The sequence below is a fragment of the Carassius carassius genome, chromosome 42 (assembly GCF_963082965.1).
Source record: "Carassius carassius chromosome 42, fCarCar2.1, whole genome shotgun sequence".
In the NCBI taxonomy this organism is placed as follows: Eukaryota; Metazoa; Chordata; class Actinopteri; order Cypriniformes; family Cyprinidae; genus Carassius; species Carassius carassius.
The window spans coordinates 21,572,368-21,589,190 of NC_081796.1; the positions used below are offsets into that span (position 1 = coordinate 21,572,368).

The 16,823-nt window shown below is 37.5% G+C and overlaps 1 protein-coding gene across 6 annotated transcripts in view; it reads left to right on the top strand.

The window, feature by feature from the left end:
• The window catches only part of LOC132124180 (netrin-G1-like), a 103,943-nt gene that overhangs the window by 74,274 nt on the left and 12,846 nt on the right, over nucleotides 1-16,823 (top strand). For all 6 annotated transcript variants that reach the window (XM_059535072.1, XM_059535066.1, XM_059535069.1 and 3 more), the window contains exons 4-5: nucleotides 8,814-8,986; nucleotides 16,301-16,327. In XM_059535072.1, the coding sequence (XP_059391055.1) occupies nucleotides 8,814-8,986; nucleotides 16,301-16,327 (200 nt within the window). The remainder of the gene's footprint in view (nucleotides 1-8,813; nucleotides 8,987-16,300; nucleotides 16,328-16,823) is intronic.

The window sequence follows — 16,823 nt, forward strand, 5'->3', positions numbered from 1 at the left end:
CTTACAAACAAGATATTGAGCAGCTGGTTGTCTGGTGCAGTCTTAACAACACGCTCAAAACAGTGGAGATGATAGTGGATTTCAGTAGAAACTCCCCCATGCAGTCTACCTCATGAACAGTTAAATGTTCCCCACTTATGCAAAAAAAAGTGCAAAATCTTATTTTTATTTGTTACCACCTGCATCCTAGTACATCCCTGTATCTCACTTTATTCTATTCCATTATCATCTATAGCACAACTGTTCATACAATTTATTTATTTTTCGACTTATTTTTCAATATTTGTCTATTTATAATTACATATGTGTATTTATTTTTTTTGTTAAATTTTTTTGTCTGTGTGTTGTTGTTGTCTCTGTGTACTGGAAGCTTATGTCACTAAATCAAATTCCTTGTATGCACAAGCATACTTGGCAATTAAGCTCTTTCTGATTCTGATTCTAATTCCGATTCTGATTTAAGTTCACTCAACTACATATAGTTTGTTATAAAAATTACCTAAAAAGTTAACATGGTTGCCCTAAACTTTACCTTTACCTTAATTCCACCAGCGCCGTTCGTCGCAAAGGGCGACATCCTCCAATGGCTTAGATCCATGGTGGTGACTTCAGCCTCGTCCCATGGAATGTTGACTGTTCACAGATTTTCCATAAAATCCTTCGCCAGGTACTTTTTGGGAGTCCTTGTTTTCGTTTGCCTTGTGCAGGCTGCCAGGATATTGCCATCTTGAGTATCCCATAATCAGGAAGGTGTAAGATGTGTCTGGCAAAATGAAAATGGCGTTCAGTAACTGTCACGGAAAGGGGCTGTGTATTGGCCAGACGTTATACTTCCATGTTTGTAACATGGTCCCGGTAGGTGATCTTAAGGATGCATCATAAACAACGGTGGAAAACATCCATCTTAAGGCGATGGTTTCAGTCATCTTCCAGGTCTCACATGTGTAGGTCCCCATCAGCACAACGATCATAGCCAGCAGTCACAGTTTAACCCTCTTGGGTCTAAGGATATTTCTGGGGCCTGGAGAATTTTGTCATGCCCTGACATTTGTGTTTTTTTTCAGTTGCTTATAAACATAGAAATGGCTAAAGTCTAATAACACTGTAATAAGCACAAACTGGGCTACAATAATATGTGAGCAGCATGTATGTACATGATTATGCATGGTTAGTGAAAAACTAAAATTTTTAAATCACTTATATAGGCATTAAAATAAGGCATTAAAACACATACAGAACATTATTGGTTCACAGGACTTTTGAGAACTTTATCTTGTAGCCTAGAGTTTTTGCTTAAAAAATATGTGAAAATCACCTTGTTTACTCGCTCACTGAAAACAATATATTGATTAAAATTTTCTAAGACACTTTTTGTGTAGAAAGGGTCTATGCGAGAGGGCATTAACTATCATGCAATATGCTGCGAGTCACACCTGAGAAGACAAAGCTCCGCATAATGAGCTGCATAATGAGCCTTTCAGCCAGGTGAAGAGAGGGAAGATTTACAAGAAAGACTGTGAGGACAAAATAAATGTGTATATTTTTTGTTTGTAGTGTATTTAGAATATTTAACTATCACACAAAATAACTTTAGAAGTTATTAATAACACAGAAGACAATCAGGGCAAAACTGTGCAAAAAAAAATGTAAACAGGAAGAGTACAATATTAAAAAAAGGGTTTAAGGTTTGTAGAAGCCCACTAACCTACTCTCTCACATAGTACCCAGAATTGAACAGCTGTACATCTTTGTGCCACTCTAGGAAACAGTTCCTTTTCACCTGAACACACAAGTGAACATCACATGCCTGGCATTTCCAAGTAGTGTCCTGCCTCTTACCATGTTTTACTTTGTTTTGCAAAGCACACAAACAATTTCACCATTTGGAAGAAATAAATTCTATAAACAATCCACAAAAATAAAATAAAAATACAAAAATAAATACAAGAAAACATGGTTACATTTTGTTAGAGATATATATCATCATTATTTATCATTATATATAGTTAAATACATGCTTTGTACAACATTCAAAAATATAAGTGGCCGGTTAAGAGATATTTCATATGACAAGGAGGAATAACATTGGTGAAAGCACACAACCTTTTCATACGGAAACTTCAATCATGAAGAAATCAGTTATTCCTTCTTCCATTCATACACAGCATCGAGACCCTTGGTAAAGGTTGCGAAAGATGTCAAATCAAGATGGAATTCCATAAGCCTGGACTGTCTTTCATAGGGTTTCTCGAGTCAAAGGCCTTAACAAAGTCGATAAAGTTCAGTGAGATTCGTTGTTGGTATTGCAGTGATTGTTCAGTGACTTGAAGCAGAACAATAATCTGCTCAATGCAGGATCAGCCACTTTGGAAGCCCGCTTGTTGATCTGTAAGGCAGGCGTCGACAGCTCGCCGGAGGCGATTTAGAAGGACAATAGAAAATACCTTTCCAGGTACCAATAAAACGGTAATACCCTGCCAGTTATCACACTTGGAGAGATCACCTTTTTTTGGGAGCACGATGATCATACTTCGTTTCCATTCCTCAGGGACCACTGAGGTTGCCCAGCAAGCATTAAGCAAATCTTTCAGGGCATCAACAAGGCACTGGTCACCAGATTTAAGTAGTTCAAGCGGGATCTCATCCACGCCTGCAGCCTTGCAATTCTTGAGTGCCCGGATCACATTCTTTGTTTCCACTGCTGCTCGTGTCAAGGTTTATTAACAGATTGGGTATAGGGTTTAGGAGGCTGGGATCTAATGCTGTAGTTGGCTGGTTTAGGACTTCCTTGAAATGTTCAACCCGCAGATGCATGGGTTCTTCTTGAGTAGGAAGGGTCCTACCATCCCAATCTTTAATCAGTACACCAGTTCTGGATGGGGAGTTGGTAAGCTCTCGAATGTTCCGGTATCATTTCGATTTGCAGCTTCTTGTGCCTCGTTCCCTTTCTGATCGACCCACTTCTGCTTGTCACGTCTGCAACTTTGCTTTACTTGTCGATCCAAGTTCTTATACTTAATCTCCATGGCTTTGTGTTCCATATCTACACATGCTTGATCCCAGAATTGCTTTGCATGCCGCCGTTCATCTATCAATGCCCATGATTGAGGTTGGATCCAGCATTCTCTGAAGGTACCCCATCAGTGACCAATGGCCACCTCTGCCTCGGTTACCAGAGTGTCTCAAAACCGGTTCCAGCAGAATCCAGTTTATGTGTGATGGCCAATAGTTAGATGCGATTCCAGACTGTAACATTGTATTGCTGTAATACGGCCAGGTCTCAGAGTTGTACTACATGAAAAAAAGGCTTTGATCTCTAACCACTGGCTGGCAAATGGCATAGTCCAAGTTGGCAGGTTGTGATGGGCAGGAAATGGTCAGTACCCATGTCGGCACCCTGATAGCTTCGCACGTCGAGGATGGTTGAGTGACAATGCTTGGAGACGCAGACATAGACAATCTCATTGTACACCCTGCGGGCGCCTGGGCCTTTCCACGTAACTTTGTGGATCCACTTGTGTGGAAAGTATGTGTTCACAACCATAAATCATTGTGCAACACAAAAAGTCAGGAGTCGCATACAGTTGTCATTGGTTTTGGTTGCTAAACCATGGGGGCCAATCACATGCTCGAATGCTTGCCTTTCCTTGCTGATCTGGGTGTTAAGATCACCTGCAATATTGACAAGGTCATGGCGCGGGATACAGTTGAGCTCAAGTAGCAAGTCGTCATAGAAAGAGTCTTTATCAGCATCCGAGGCATCTTCTGTTGGCACATAGACCTGAACAAAGGTCAACTTCACATACATGACTTGCACCTGTACGGAAATTACTCTGTCCGTAAGAGGTCGCCAATAGAGCAATGCTGCTCGATGGGATAGGACAATCCCCACATCGTGGACATGGTCACAGTCATGGCCGGAATATATGAAGGTATTATCATCACTTATCAACTTCCCACTGCCCATCCTATGGGCCTCACCGATGTCAAGATGATAGCGATCAAATTCTCCCAGGAGTTGTTCCAGTTTGCCGGTTTGATATAATGTCTGGACATTCACGGTATCGAATTGAAATTAAGATTTGGCATTGAGGATCTTGAGGAACTCTGGGATTGGACCTTCGAATGACTTTGTTCTGACACCATCATTCATGGTTGGCAGTCATAGCCACATCTAAAGCAAATAAGAGGTCACTTCTTGTCATTTCTGTAGCAGCAGAGGTTTTTACGAGGTGGGGTCGCTGGCAGAATCCCCCAAGGCAGAGTTGTTGCTTCAAAGATATAAGTAAATAAACTTCAGCACAAGTTAACATGACAAACGCTTTTGTTAACTAATTATCCTGGCATAACAGAAAGCACAGATAAACCATAATTAAAAAAATTATGTTTATTAAAACATTCACATATTAACACTGCACTGCCTGAAAAGTATGTATAGTATATAAGTGTAAATGAATGTGGGGAAAAAAAAATACTTAAATGAAAACGTTAAAACACAAAGTAAAAATAGTGCTGTGACAAGTCCCGGATAATGTGTTACAGCCCCAGATCACCAAGATTTCTTCTTCTTTTACCAGCAACACATCACTGCAGATTGATGGTGCACACTTTGGTATCCCAGAAATATAATTACAACAGTCATTTCTGCTCAGAACCTATATGCTTTAATAAAAACAGAGGGAAGCATTAAAATGTGTCTTACAATCTTAAAACTTACAGACTCCAATAAATATATCCACTTATAAGGTAAATAAATTTACTTACAACTTTGTCCAAGCTCTACATTCATTCTCATTATGTCTGCATAGCACTTTGATGGATACAACTGCAGAAGTACTTGCTGCAGTCCATCCACAAGATCATTGAATTTTGTGCTGATCTTCAGTCATTCAAGAATATCATAAACATGAAACATGTTAAAACAACACTGTAAAATAATGAAAAATAAATATATAAATGAATATTTACAGAGACAGTCGAATGTCATGACAAGTACGTTTCAATTACCAAAGCCATATTTTACAATCCAGATGAGGCTTTTAAATTACATAACACATGAATTTAGAACATAAAAAGCAAATTTAATATATTTGTGTCTATCCTTATTGCAGGGCTGTTTATAGAAGATAAAAGCTATTATTACTGTTATTCAAAAACCTGTAGTTGTCAAAATAATTTAAACAACTAATCTGTGAAAAAAAAATGTTTTACAGTGTGTATGCATGTTTATTTATTTATTTATTTTTCTGTGGAACACATAGAATACATTTTGGTATGTTACTGATATGTTGATAACCATGTTTCAAGTTCCACCAACTTCCATAGTATTTATTTTTTTTCTTTGTCCATACTATGGAATTTTATGGGACCAAAATTCTTCAAAATATCTTCTATGTTCCACAGAAAAAAAAGAAATGCATACAGGTTTGGAATGGCATGAAGGTTTGTAACTGATGATATAATTTCCTTTTTGAGGAGACAGTTCATTTAACAACATATTAGACTGTTGTGGGAACTCACAAGCAAACTGCACATGCACATTCACTGTAATCCTTTATCAGAACAAGGTACTGTTTTGAATGGCATAGCCCTGGTTAAATTAAGACAAACTGTTTCTATGGTGGAGCCCTGGAGAGCAGCTTTGGCATTAAAGTCTGATTTATTTATATATAAATAAATCATATATATATATATATATATATATATATTCTTTTTTTTTTTTAATTAAGGCAGCTATTGCTCCTCATCTCCCCTGGTGACCAGACTGAGACGAGAATGTTTCATTTCTGTTAGCGATGCTACCATGCCGACGGCAAAGAGACCCGGGTGGTCCTTGCTGTGTCCCCTTCATTACATCAGCAGCACAGCTCTGCCTCGTATCAACACTGTGATTAAAATATTACTGGTGATAAGAGGATATCAAGGTCAAGCTACTAGGAGTGCAGCATGGAATCTGAGACCTCCACCTGAACATAACAAAGAGGCCTCATCAGAATGCCATGCATGCCTTTTACTCCTTGCAGCTCGATGGCTTTGTTTTGTTCAGTCTCTGGACCAGCCTTGTTAGATCAGGCTGGAGAGCCATTGCTTGAATTGTTGTATGTCACTGTAAAAAAACCCTGTTTTATGGTTTTTTACTCTTGTGTAGTTTTAATATGTCTCAGAAGTCTATTACTCACTATATGCAGTTTAATGGCCCACTATAATATCAGTGACTAATTTGCATCATATGTCATTATATGGTGGGAGATTTTATGTGTGCAAGCTTGCTGACATTTCATAGATCTTTGCTTGGCTGACAGGTGCCAGTTTAAAAGAGAATGTCTTAGAATCTTTTCTAGATTTGACATGCCCTTCTGTAAAAAAAAAAAAAAACTATAGATAATGAGATGCAAATCAGGGTGTCTGGAGAATAATGCCCTCTCATTTATTCTGCCCATGTATACTTGTGGGGACTGAGCAGTCATTTGTCACTTCCAAACATGATTCAGTGCATCACATTTATCAGCCCCTGCACGCACAACTCTTCGGACACACCAGTTTTAATGGTTTTAATAATGCTCCTCTGTGCCCACACAGGGCAGAGCGTACACCTGCGTGAGAAAGAGAGACGGCAGACATCAAGAGTCTGGTTATGCCTGTAATCCGTGAGGAGCCTCAGTCTGGAAAAAGTTAGATCAAAGACTAGCGACTGATCAGCTTTTGATTTTTTTTAAGTGTTACTTTAATCTGTTAGAATGATGCAGTGCAACTTTAAAGGAATTCTGTTCTTTTTTCCTAACTTAATATCTATGGACGGCATTGTGACCACAAGGTATTATTTCAGCTATAGTAATAATGTAAATTATTTATAGTAATACATTTACATTAGAGGAAATTGGGCCAAGTATTCATTTTCATCATTCATGTATAAATTCTGTTTTCTATTTACATTTTTATTGTTTTTGTATTCTATTACTCCGAAAAAATTGATTCATTGAAGTCACACCTAATCACATAAATAATTACGTTGGGGAAGCAAGGTGGATTTATAGTAGTCAAAGATACAGATATCGATGAAGTTAAAGACAATTGTGTTATTCAGTAAATTAGTTAAAAAATATTTGTGCAAGTGAAAGTCAATTTCTTTTTAAATTAGGAGCAAGAATCACAGGTGAACTGAAAAACATACACTCATATAAACACGTTAAGCTACTCTATTCTAGCTGCAGAACAGTTTCACATAACTGCATCACATTTCTTTACGTCAGTACAGCATGTCTGCCACAGAAATATCCATCTTTTGCCTTCCTGCATACAAAATCAATTTCTGTGCTTAGAGAGGAAACAGAGGAGCAAACCTCCCTGCATAGTGTGTGAGGCAAATGCTTGCATGGGGTGCATCCCTAGTGGCCATACTTAATGTATTACCAAATACTAAGGATCACGATTTTTGAATATTCGATTAGTTGATTTAATTATAGAATATTGAATAGGCTGTGCGATTATTGTCTTAAAAAATCTCACCATGTTTTCCGTGCTGATGCAGTGGTGAAATGTAAGCAGAGGGTGGCACTGCCAATAACGCACCTAAAAACTGTCAAAGGCAACAGAAGAACACATTGTCTCATGCGTAGACTTTCCGTGGCATAAAATAGACTGGCATAGCATATAATGGTTACAGTATCTTGGGACAATGTCAATAAAATGTTTGGTAAATAATGCAGACTGCTCTGTACGTACATGTGATCATGAATCTTGAAAGTGAAAGTAAAAAACAAGTGCACTTTCAAAAGCGATTTCAGTGCCCCGCATATTAATAACGACTCCCTGATGCCCGCAATTTATATGCAGTACAATTGCCCAATGATATAATTGCAACAGAAGATATTGAAGTAATGTATATTTCCCTCCCATTTCATATCTATTCCCCTTAGGGGTTCCATTTTTTAAAATGGAAATATCTTAGCCTTATGATCAGTTGATGATCTTTCATGATCTCATTCTAATCGATGGACTGTTATGTTAATAAGTGCCTTCATTCGGTTATGTTTATTATATTAATATGTTTCAGCACATTACAATTATTATATGGCTTGAGTTAAGGTAGCCATATCATCTTCTAAATTAAACAGTTCATCACACAGATTGAAAGCGTGAATACCATCTCTCTCCCTCTCTCTCTCTTTTTATGGGTGTTTGTGCATGCATACAGGGGGAGGGGTGCAATTTTCAAATAATAATCGAATAATACCCAGTGATTTTCAAATATTATTTTAGCTTGGAATGCCCATACCTTACAAAAACATTTACACTGCCTCTGAGGATTAAAGACATTCACAAGTGCTTCAGGATTTATTAATATTAAATTGAATATATATAGCAAAGATTCTGTAAATGATCAAAGTCTGCAGCATATATGGCAAATATACAGCACTTCATTTTTTTATATTATTTTTTTTACTGTTTTCTTTCTCTCATTGAAGGTGTGACCAGTATGTAATTATTTATTTTCCAGTAGGATAATTATAAATAACCTATCTTTCGAGAGGAAAGAAACAACAAAAATAAATGATGTGGATTTTGCAGAATCCTTGACACCATGTGCAAGGCTTTGAAGTCACTCTCTGGAAGCTTCAGAATACCTCCACATGCAGATGCATGTTTACTTGAAATGCAAATGATTTACAAGGTCACTCTGGTCTCTAAGTGCTGGTTCCATTTTTTCTCCGCCCCATGGGTGTAATTGAACTCCACGAATGAAAATACACAAAGGCATATGTTTTATTTCTTATTCCGTTTTGGTTTTTTTTGTTTTTTTTTCACCATGACAGGTGCAAGTGCAACCTTCACGCCAACAGCTGCATCTATGACAAAGAGAGACTGACTTGCGAGTGTGAGCACAACACTACGGGGCCTGACTGTGGCCGCTGTAAGAGGAATTATCAGGCAAGAGCTTGGAGTGCCGGATCCTATCTCCCCATCCCCAAGGGCACAGCAAATATCTGTGAGTACAGACAGACACACACACACGTACACAAACTTTCCCATTACACTTACTGGAAAGAACAATATGGGCTCTGTGTTTGTGAATAACAAGGCTCACATGTCCTTTTATTCTGACCATAAACAATCTCTCTTACTGCTGTCCTACGTTTCACAATGCACTCATGGTGTCTCCCCAGAAGCCATTACCCTACTTCCAGTTTAAAACTAGGTCCCCACAGGAACTCTGACACTGAACAATACAGTCACTTTTAAACTTCTAAGAAAGGCTATCAAACATTACACATTACAAACTAAATCCTTGTTATTGTGTACTGCTCTGAGATAGTGATTAAGTCCAAAAAGCGGTGGTAATTTGATACACACTGGGATCCTTTACAGAAAAAAACATTATCATTTTACAGTAAAATACCCTTACAGTACTAATTTTACAGTACTATCTCCTTATATCCTTACTGTAACTTAGTTTTAAGGTATAATAATATTACAGTAGTTTTATTGTAATTTATTATACACTATTTATTTTATAAAATCTTTGAATGAATGCCACTGAATTTAATAAATTCAGCTGATGTGGAGCAAAACAGGGGAAGTGTGTGAGAAATGGTCATGAGTTTATCTCATCTAAATTTGGTAATGGACAGACAAGGTAAAAACTCGTGCAACAGCAGTTATTCCCAGTATAGTACTTTAACAGTAATTTAAACAGTATTGCTTTTTTTCCTTGTCAGGGAACTCCATTAATGTATAATGCCTGAATGTACAATCACATTAAAGAGTTTCTTTTTGGTCCTTTTTTGGCCTTATGGTTTTTTTTGGCAGTGTTTTAAAGTATATTTTTAGTTGTGACAGCTCTTGATCCAAGGAATATCAGTGTGTGTCAGCAACTGTAACATTTGTATTGTTGGAAAATATTAGAGCAATTTTTGAGTCAGTCTAGAAGTACTCTTGAAAAATATAATACAAAAAAAAAAAACACAGGTTTTAAATAGCATGTGGGTAAGTAAATGATGACAGAGCTTTGCTTTTGGGGGAACTGTCGCTTTAGGGAGTGTTTACCCCTCCAAAAGATGCAGAATACTTGTAGGACCTTTCTTTCAAAGAACACAATGCATGTCAAATGTTAGAACTATAACAGAAGGACAGTTAGCCTTTAGAAAACCAGTGCTGTCTGTAATTCCAGCCTGAGGACTACAACACTGCAGGTCAATTTAAATAGCAGGAGACTGAGCCTTCAATCAAACACACAGAATGTTTGCCCAGAAGTTAACTAGTGCTATTAAACATCATAAGCTTCTGAGACTAAAGCAGCAGCACATACCACAGATATGGCCCTAGCATGCACAGAAACTGTGTGCATGCCAAAACTTTCTTTTCAGTCTTGAGCAGGTTTGCATGCATGTGTATGAGTGCAGCGATGCATGCCTTCTGGCAGCTGTTGTACCTCATGACTCTCTAGGAGGCGGTGGAGTGTTTTGAAGGATTGAGATTGACAGGACATTATTAAAAAAAAAAAACACACACACACACAGACTCTGAACCCACTATAAAACACAACCTCACCTTAAACCCCTTATTATGGTCCTGTGTGAGGAGAGTGAGAAATCCATAACGTAATAATGCTGCAAATGACAGGCTCTTAGATCATTCACTTTGGATTTAAAAATAATTTGATTAAACAATAATAATATTTCAGACAGAAGAAAGGCAGTTTGTCATTTTAAAACCAATTGCAGCTTATTTTACAACAGTTCTATGTGCTTGACACCATGTGGTAGGGCAATAGAAACAAATGGAGTCAATGAAAAAAAAAAAAAAAACTAGCAGTAAAAATAGAGTAGTATGTCCAGTAGGGTGCTATTTGTATCCAATATGTAGTACTGTAGCATTTTGTAGACATATTCATACACAAAACAAAGGCGATATCCCATATATATATATATATATATATATATATATATATATATATATATATATATATATATATATATATATATATATATATATATTACAGTATGTAGTGTACCTCTTCCTCTTCCTTTTTGTATTTTTTTACCATTGTCTGAGGGGCTGTTTACACCTGGCCACTTTTCTCAGATCGGATAGCTATCTGATTTATCAAAACGGTTCCATTTACACCTGGTCACATGAATGTGTTTTTGCGAAACGGATTTAAATCCGATCTTCAATTCCCGCGCTATATGCAGATTTAATGGAGTGCACGTCACCGATATATTTACCAATATATTTCTTAAAATATATTGTGATATATTGTAATATATTAATTTCCCTTTTTATTTTCTAAAATATTATATATTTGAATACATTTAATAATATATTGATGATACATATACTACAAAATATATTGCAAAATATACAAATGATTGCCGCTTTCAATATATTGCAATATATTGGAAAAAATAAATATATATAAGAATATATGTCTAATATATTACATGATATTTTCCAATATACTGCAATATATTTTTGTTTCATAAGGGATGAGCTGCATTTTATTGATCATCAGCTAAAATTTCAAAATCAAAGACCAGCAGCGTCATCATATCTGGCTATAACATTACATATAGCCTATAACACGCCCTCACACATTTATTTTTTTAGCATTTTGGGGAGGAGTACAATTTACATATGTGGTTTTAACAACCAGATCCATTTACACTTGTCTAGTTTTGTCTTGAATGCGGTCCAGACCACCTCCTGAAGTGGTTTGAGCGATCGGATTCAAATTCGTCTCAAATGCGTTTCGGAGGGCATTTACACCTGGTCTTTTCACGATCGGATAGCTATCCGATCTGAAAAATACGCATGAAGTGGCCAGGTGTAAACGGCCCCTGAGTGGGTCAGACAAACCAGGAAAAGAGCTTGAGATTGAGGAAAGAACTTTGGATATCTCTCTTTGTCAAAGCGTGTTCACACTTCTGGGAATTGGCAAGGTTCTTGCTTCACGTTGGAATGGCAAGTCAGAGAGCGATCAGTTCAAGAATTAGCAATGACAGGCCATTTCTGCTCTCGAGGAAAGGGGAAAGGATTTGAGCACCCCCATTTTCTCTCCCTCCTAGAAAAGGTGGCAATGAGACTCACACAAAATGTTCTGGCCCATGCTGATCTGAATCTAAAATGCCTTCTTAAACTTGAATAATGTTTGTGTGTTGTATAGCTTGTAAGATTGATGCAGGGTTTTATGATGTGAGTCAAAATACTATCTGATCTGCACCATGCCTGCTGTTTCCCAAACACAGCAACCGTAGGTGATCAGCAACCCCCCGCTTACATTTAAAAACGTGCCATGAGGATTAGCAAGCAATGCTAATTGTTTTCCAAATCTCTGCTGAGTAATACTCTGTGGTTTAAGAAAGCACTTCTTTACAGAGAACTGACTAATTCCTCTTGTCCTGGCAGGATTAAACTGTGCAAATGAAAATTTAAATCAACCCGGTCTGGACTTGTAAATTACTCGCAATCAAAGCACTTAAAGAGAGAGATGTGTCCCGACACAGTTTCAGTAAAGGTTTTTACCGTTCCTCATTGGCCTCAGCTTCAGTCCGCGAGGATAAAAGCTGAACATGATATAAGCTTTTATGTGACTTATTGATTTTTCTGCTTTTTAACATTTAATTATTTGGATACAAAAGTACAAAAGGGGCCATGAAAATCACGCTTGAGCGAGATCCACCAGGGGAGGAGATTCATAATACCTCATTTACTTCTGTTCAGCCTAGCTAGCGAAGACAGCCCAACACATCTGGAGATGACAGTCGCAATGAGAGTAAATTATAATCAACGGTGCCGTAGTGTAAGACTGATGGCTGGTTTTGTTTTTTAATTAGTGTACATAAGTATAGGGCTGCCAGATGTCAGTGTGTTCGCCTGCCGTCCTTGAATCAAACGGTTCGTTCCTGGGCTGAAACTATAACAGCTGTACCATTCCTCCCCAACCTGCCATCCTCAGACATGCAAACTTTCTTAAAGAAAGAACATACACTCAGAGAGGAAGACGATTCCAGCCTCAGCACATGTAACATCCTGTAGAAGATGTTTTCCTTTCTTGTTTTGTAACATAAATGATCTTGAAGTGTAATTAAGCGTGTCCGCAATCCTAGTTCCACTGCTGTATGAATGCCCAAATTAGTGCTATCTGAAGGGCCAGGTGGCCATCTTGTCCTGTCCCAGAAGAGGAGAGTTATTTTGTTCTGTTTGTGTTATCTAATTATTCATTTTAACATCTCCACCCTGGCTGCATATCCTGCACAACCCCCACAGTTTCCATTTCTATCTTGACTCTCGTAGTGACAGCTCTGAAAGCATATTAAGCTCACTCCCTCTTTCTATATTTTTTCTCTTTCTTTGTTTTGTGCTATGTTCTTCTTATTCCCCTATGAGACCTGGTTTGTTTACACTGCCTTTTCCGGATCTTTCTCTGTGCTGCCGCAACGGTAATCTCTCTTTCAAATATTTGTTTCTTCCATCACAGGATTTTCCATTGTACGAAGCATTCCCAGAATCTTAACTGTGACTGCGACTCATCACAGTCACTTTTTCATACTTGCCATCTCCTATACAGGTCTATTCAATCGGCCCTGTAAGACATTCAGATGGAGGCGCCATTACTGTAGCAGAGGTTGGATGACACGTTCCACAGGTGTGGATTGTCACATTTCCTTTTGAAGATAAGCATTACCGGAATGTCCAGGTGGAAGGAAAAAAAAGCAAACAGATGAGACTTTGTGAAGGTCAGGATGTTGTTCTACCAGAACAACAATAATGAGGCCACCAGCAATTCAACTAGTTCTGGTTCCAACATGAAACATGAAATAAAGCATCACAGAGGGTTTAGTCCTTTCACTGGATATGGGTGTCGGCAGTTAAGGAAAAGATTGGCTTTCAAATAGGAAAAAAGGGAGTTTCATGCCATCCAGTGGGAATACCTCAAGCTGGATGACTTGGCAGGTGAGTGAGTGTGTTATGTAGGGCAGGACAGATCTGGTATCTTGCCCAGGTTGGGTTAATTACGTCCCGTCAACCTCTGGGAAGGAGCCTGAAAAATTAACTGTCAGTATAACATGTGTTTAGGTGTGTGTGGGTGGACTTTTCCCCCAAGAGATTGTCTATTCGTTATCATTCATACAAAATTGTTGGTGTATTTTGACAGCATAATTGCTTGATTGTGAGAAAAGGGTCTTATTCATTTATTGAAAGGTGGATCTGCACAAAATCAAGGAATTATTTGTTTAAAATAGAAAAAGAAGGAACATAGAATAAGTATATACAATATATATGGCATATTTATAATATAATTACACTGCTTTGAGGTATATACCTCACTGGTGGGATATCTTTCTACCTTATTTACCCCTAAAAGGTCCATAGTAGTTAAGAGTTCATATTATTATTGTAAGGTACTAATATGCACATTTTAGGGGTAGATAAGGTACATAATTGTTACTTTAAGGATACGTCCACAGTGAAGGCCTCAGAAGGTACAATTTATTATTATTATTATTATTATTTTTTTTTTTTCACATTTTGTCAGATAAAATTTCAGGTGTGTTAAACAGCCAGTAGCATAAAAATGTCAACCTAACATGTAAAATACAGAATGGGTAAAATGGAAAAATCTTCCAGAATTTGTATTCATTCAGCACACACACTCCTGCCCATCACTGGTTGATTCTGGAGACTCAAGTAACCCCAGAGTGCAGAAGTTTAGATGGTAAAAATCAATGGAGTATGCAATAAACATAAGCAGCCTAATGCGTTTCTGCATCAGGCTTCACAATTCGATACCTGCTCCCCTACATAATGGACAGTTCCAGCAGGTGAAGGGGGCTGAAAACTGCTGTGATTGAAAGGTAATCTAATGAAATGACACATGATATCTTGCGTCCATCTCAGACGGACGACTGTCCAACTCAAAAGAGGAGAGATGAATAAATAAATAAATTTTAAAAAGAGGTTGTATTGCACTTACATGAATTCATGAGGATGAATGTGCACCGTGACTAAAAGCCTGACTGTATTTAAAGCAAAGAAAGCGGGCAGCATGCTCTGAGTGGTGCTGTGTTACACTGTTGATGCTGTTTTGAGTATATTGAGATGTCTGTATGTGTTTCTGTGGTGTCAGATGCAGCATCAATATGAGACATAATTTTTTCTCATAGACTCTCATTGAAAGAGGGAGCCAAGTGTTGTTAAAGTAAATATAGAAATAAATAAATCACCCAGAAAAAAAAAACAGCCAGAATACCATTGCAACCACTTTTTTCCATCAGAAAAAGGCGAGAGAGAGAGAGAGAGAGAGAGAGAGAGCTCTGTGAATGTATTGCTGTTGTACTATTGATATAATTTGGCATATATAGACATAGTTAAACTTTACTTTAAAGCAGGGGGCTTCAAACTGGCAAAATTGGCACACCCTGAAGTCCACAAGGGGGTGTTATAGGGGGTCAGCAAAAATTTTAGGGGGCGGAAAGTGTGAAAATATAACAAAGCAGTATTACTTAATTTCGCTTAATTTCTTCAAACAGGATTTCTTCAAGGAAAAACTCTCTTTTGTATTAGCAGATGTGAATACCAATGCATGATGTTAGAGTTTATATTTCCCTGGGCAAATTGACCTCTTCCATCTCTTACCTCTTAAGTCTTCACACGTGTTCATTGGAGGTGCCTGCAGCCTTTATTGTCCTAGTCATTTCTCAGCCCTCCTCCCAAAGGTCATAAATTTGGTTCTCAACTGTCCCTGTGAAGCAGAGATCAGGGAGAGAGATTAAATGGTGCACACTAGATCAGTGGCACATGGCAGGGGCATGAGTTCAGTTCTCTTTCTGCCACAAGAGCATTGTCTCCAAGAGTTCTCCATCATATAGAAAAATTCCAAATGGTCCGCTTGATTGAGAAACAAGGCTTTTATTGATTTATCTTTCATTTATTAAGAAAGTTGATGGAACACTACATGTTCCTTTTTTTATTTGCTCTTTTTTAATTGCAAAGATGTTCTCTGCTGTTATCAATTATTTGAAATGGTTGTGTCAAGGTTTATTATTTGTATGGGTTTTGTAGCAAGTGTAGTGAGAGATGGACACAAAAACCAAGATGACATGTTATGTGCATTGCAGATGTTTTTATAATTATTTTTTATATTTATTTGTCAAGAAATAATATTTTAATATACATAATTATTAAAATTTTGTTTGTTATTATTGCATTTTATTACATTTAAAAGTGCTTTTTGTTGTATTGCTAGTGCTATTTACTGACTATTTGCTAATATGATCTTTTTCTCTCATCTCTCTTCCAGGTCTGCCAAATAGTGTTGGTCCAGTTAGTAAGTAAACAAAATCATAGATCTATATCAACCGGAAGTGGGAGATGAGCAGCTTTTTTTCTCACTTCACTTCAGGTCCAATTCTGGTTAAACATCTATTTCTGATTTTTATTAGATCTATCAAATATAAACTGTGCAACCTAATCTGATTGTTGGAACAGGGTTAAGTTATAATATTTCTAGAAAACAGCAGTTTTCCATAGTGAAGTTTATGGATGGACTCATTCAAATGCTCACTTACGATTTGCATGCATTTAGAATACCATGTTTTTTTAAATTATTATTATATATGGTACTGGGGGTGTAAAGCTGTTCAGGATCTCATCAGAAGTAGAAAGAGGGGAAGATTGTTTTAATATAAGAAATGCAGGTCTATGTTGTATTATCCGGTCCTCATAAGCCACCAGACAGATAGAGTTACAGGCACAGGGAGGTTGAATTTGAAAACTGGAGCCACAAGGATATTGAACAAGTCAGAATGCATGTAGAGCCCTTA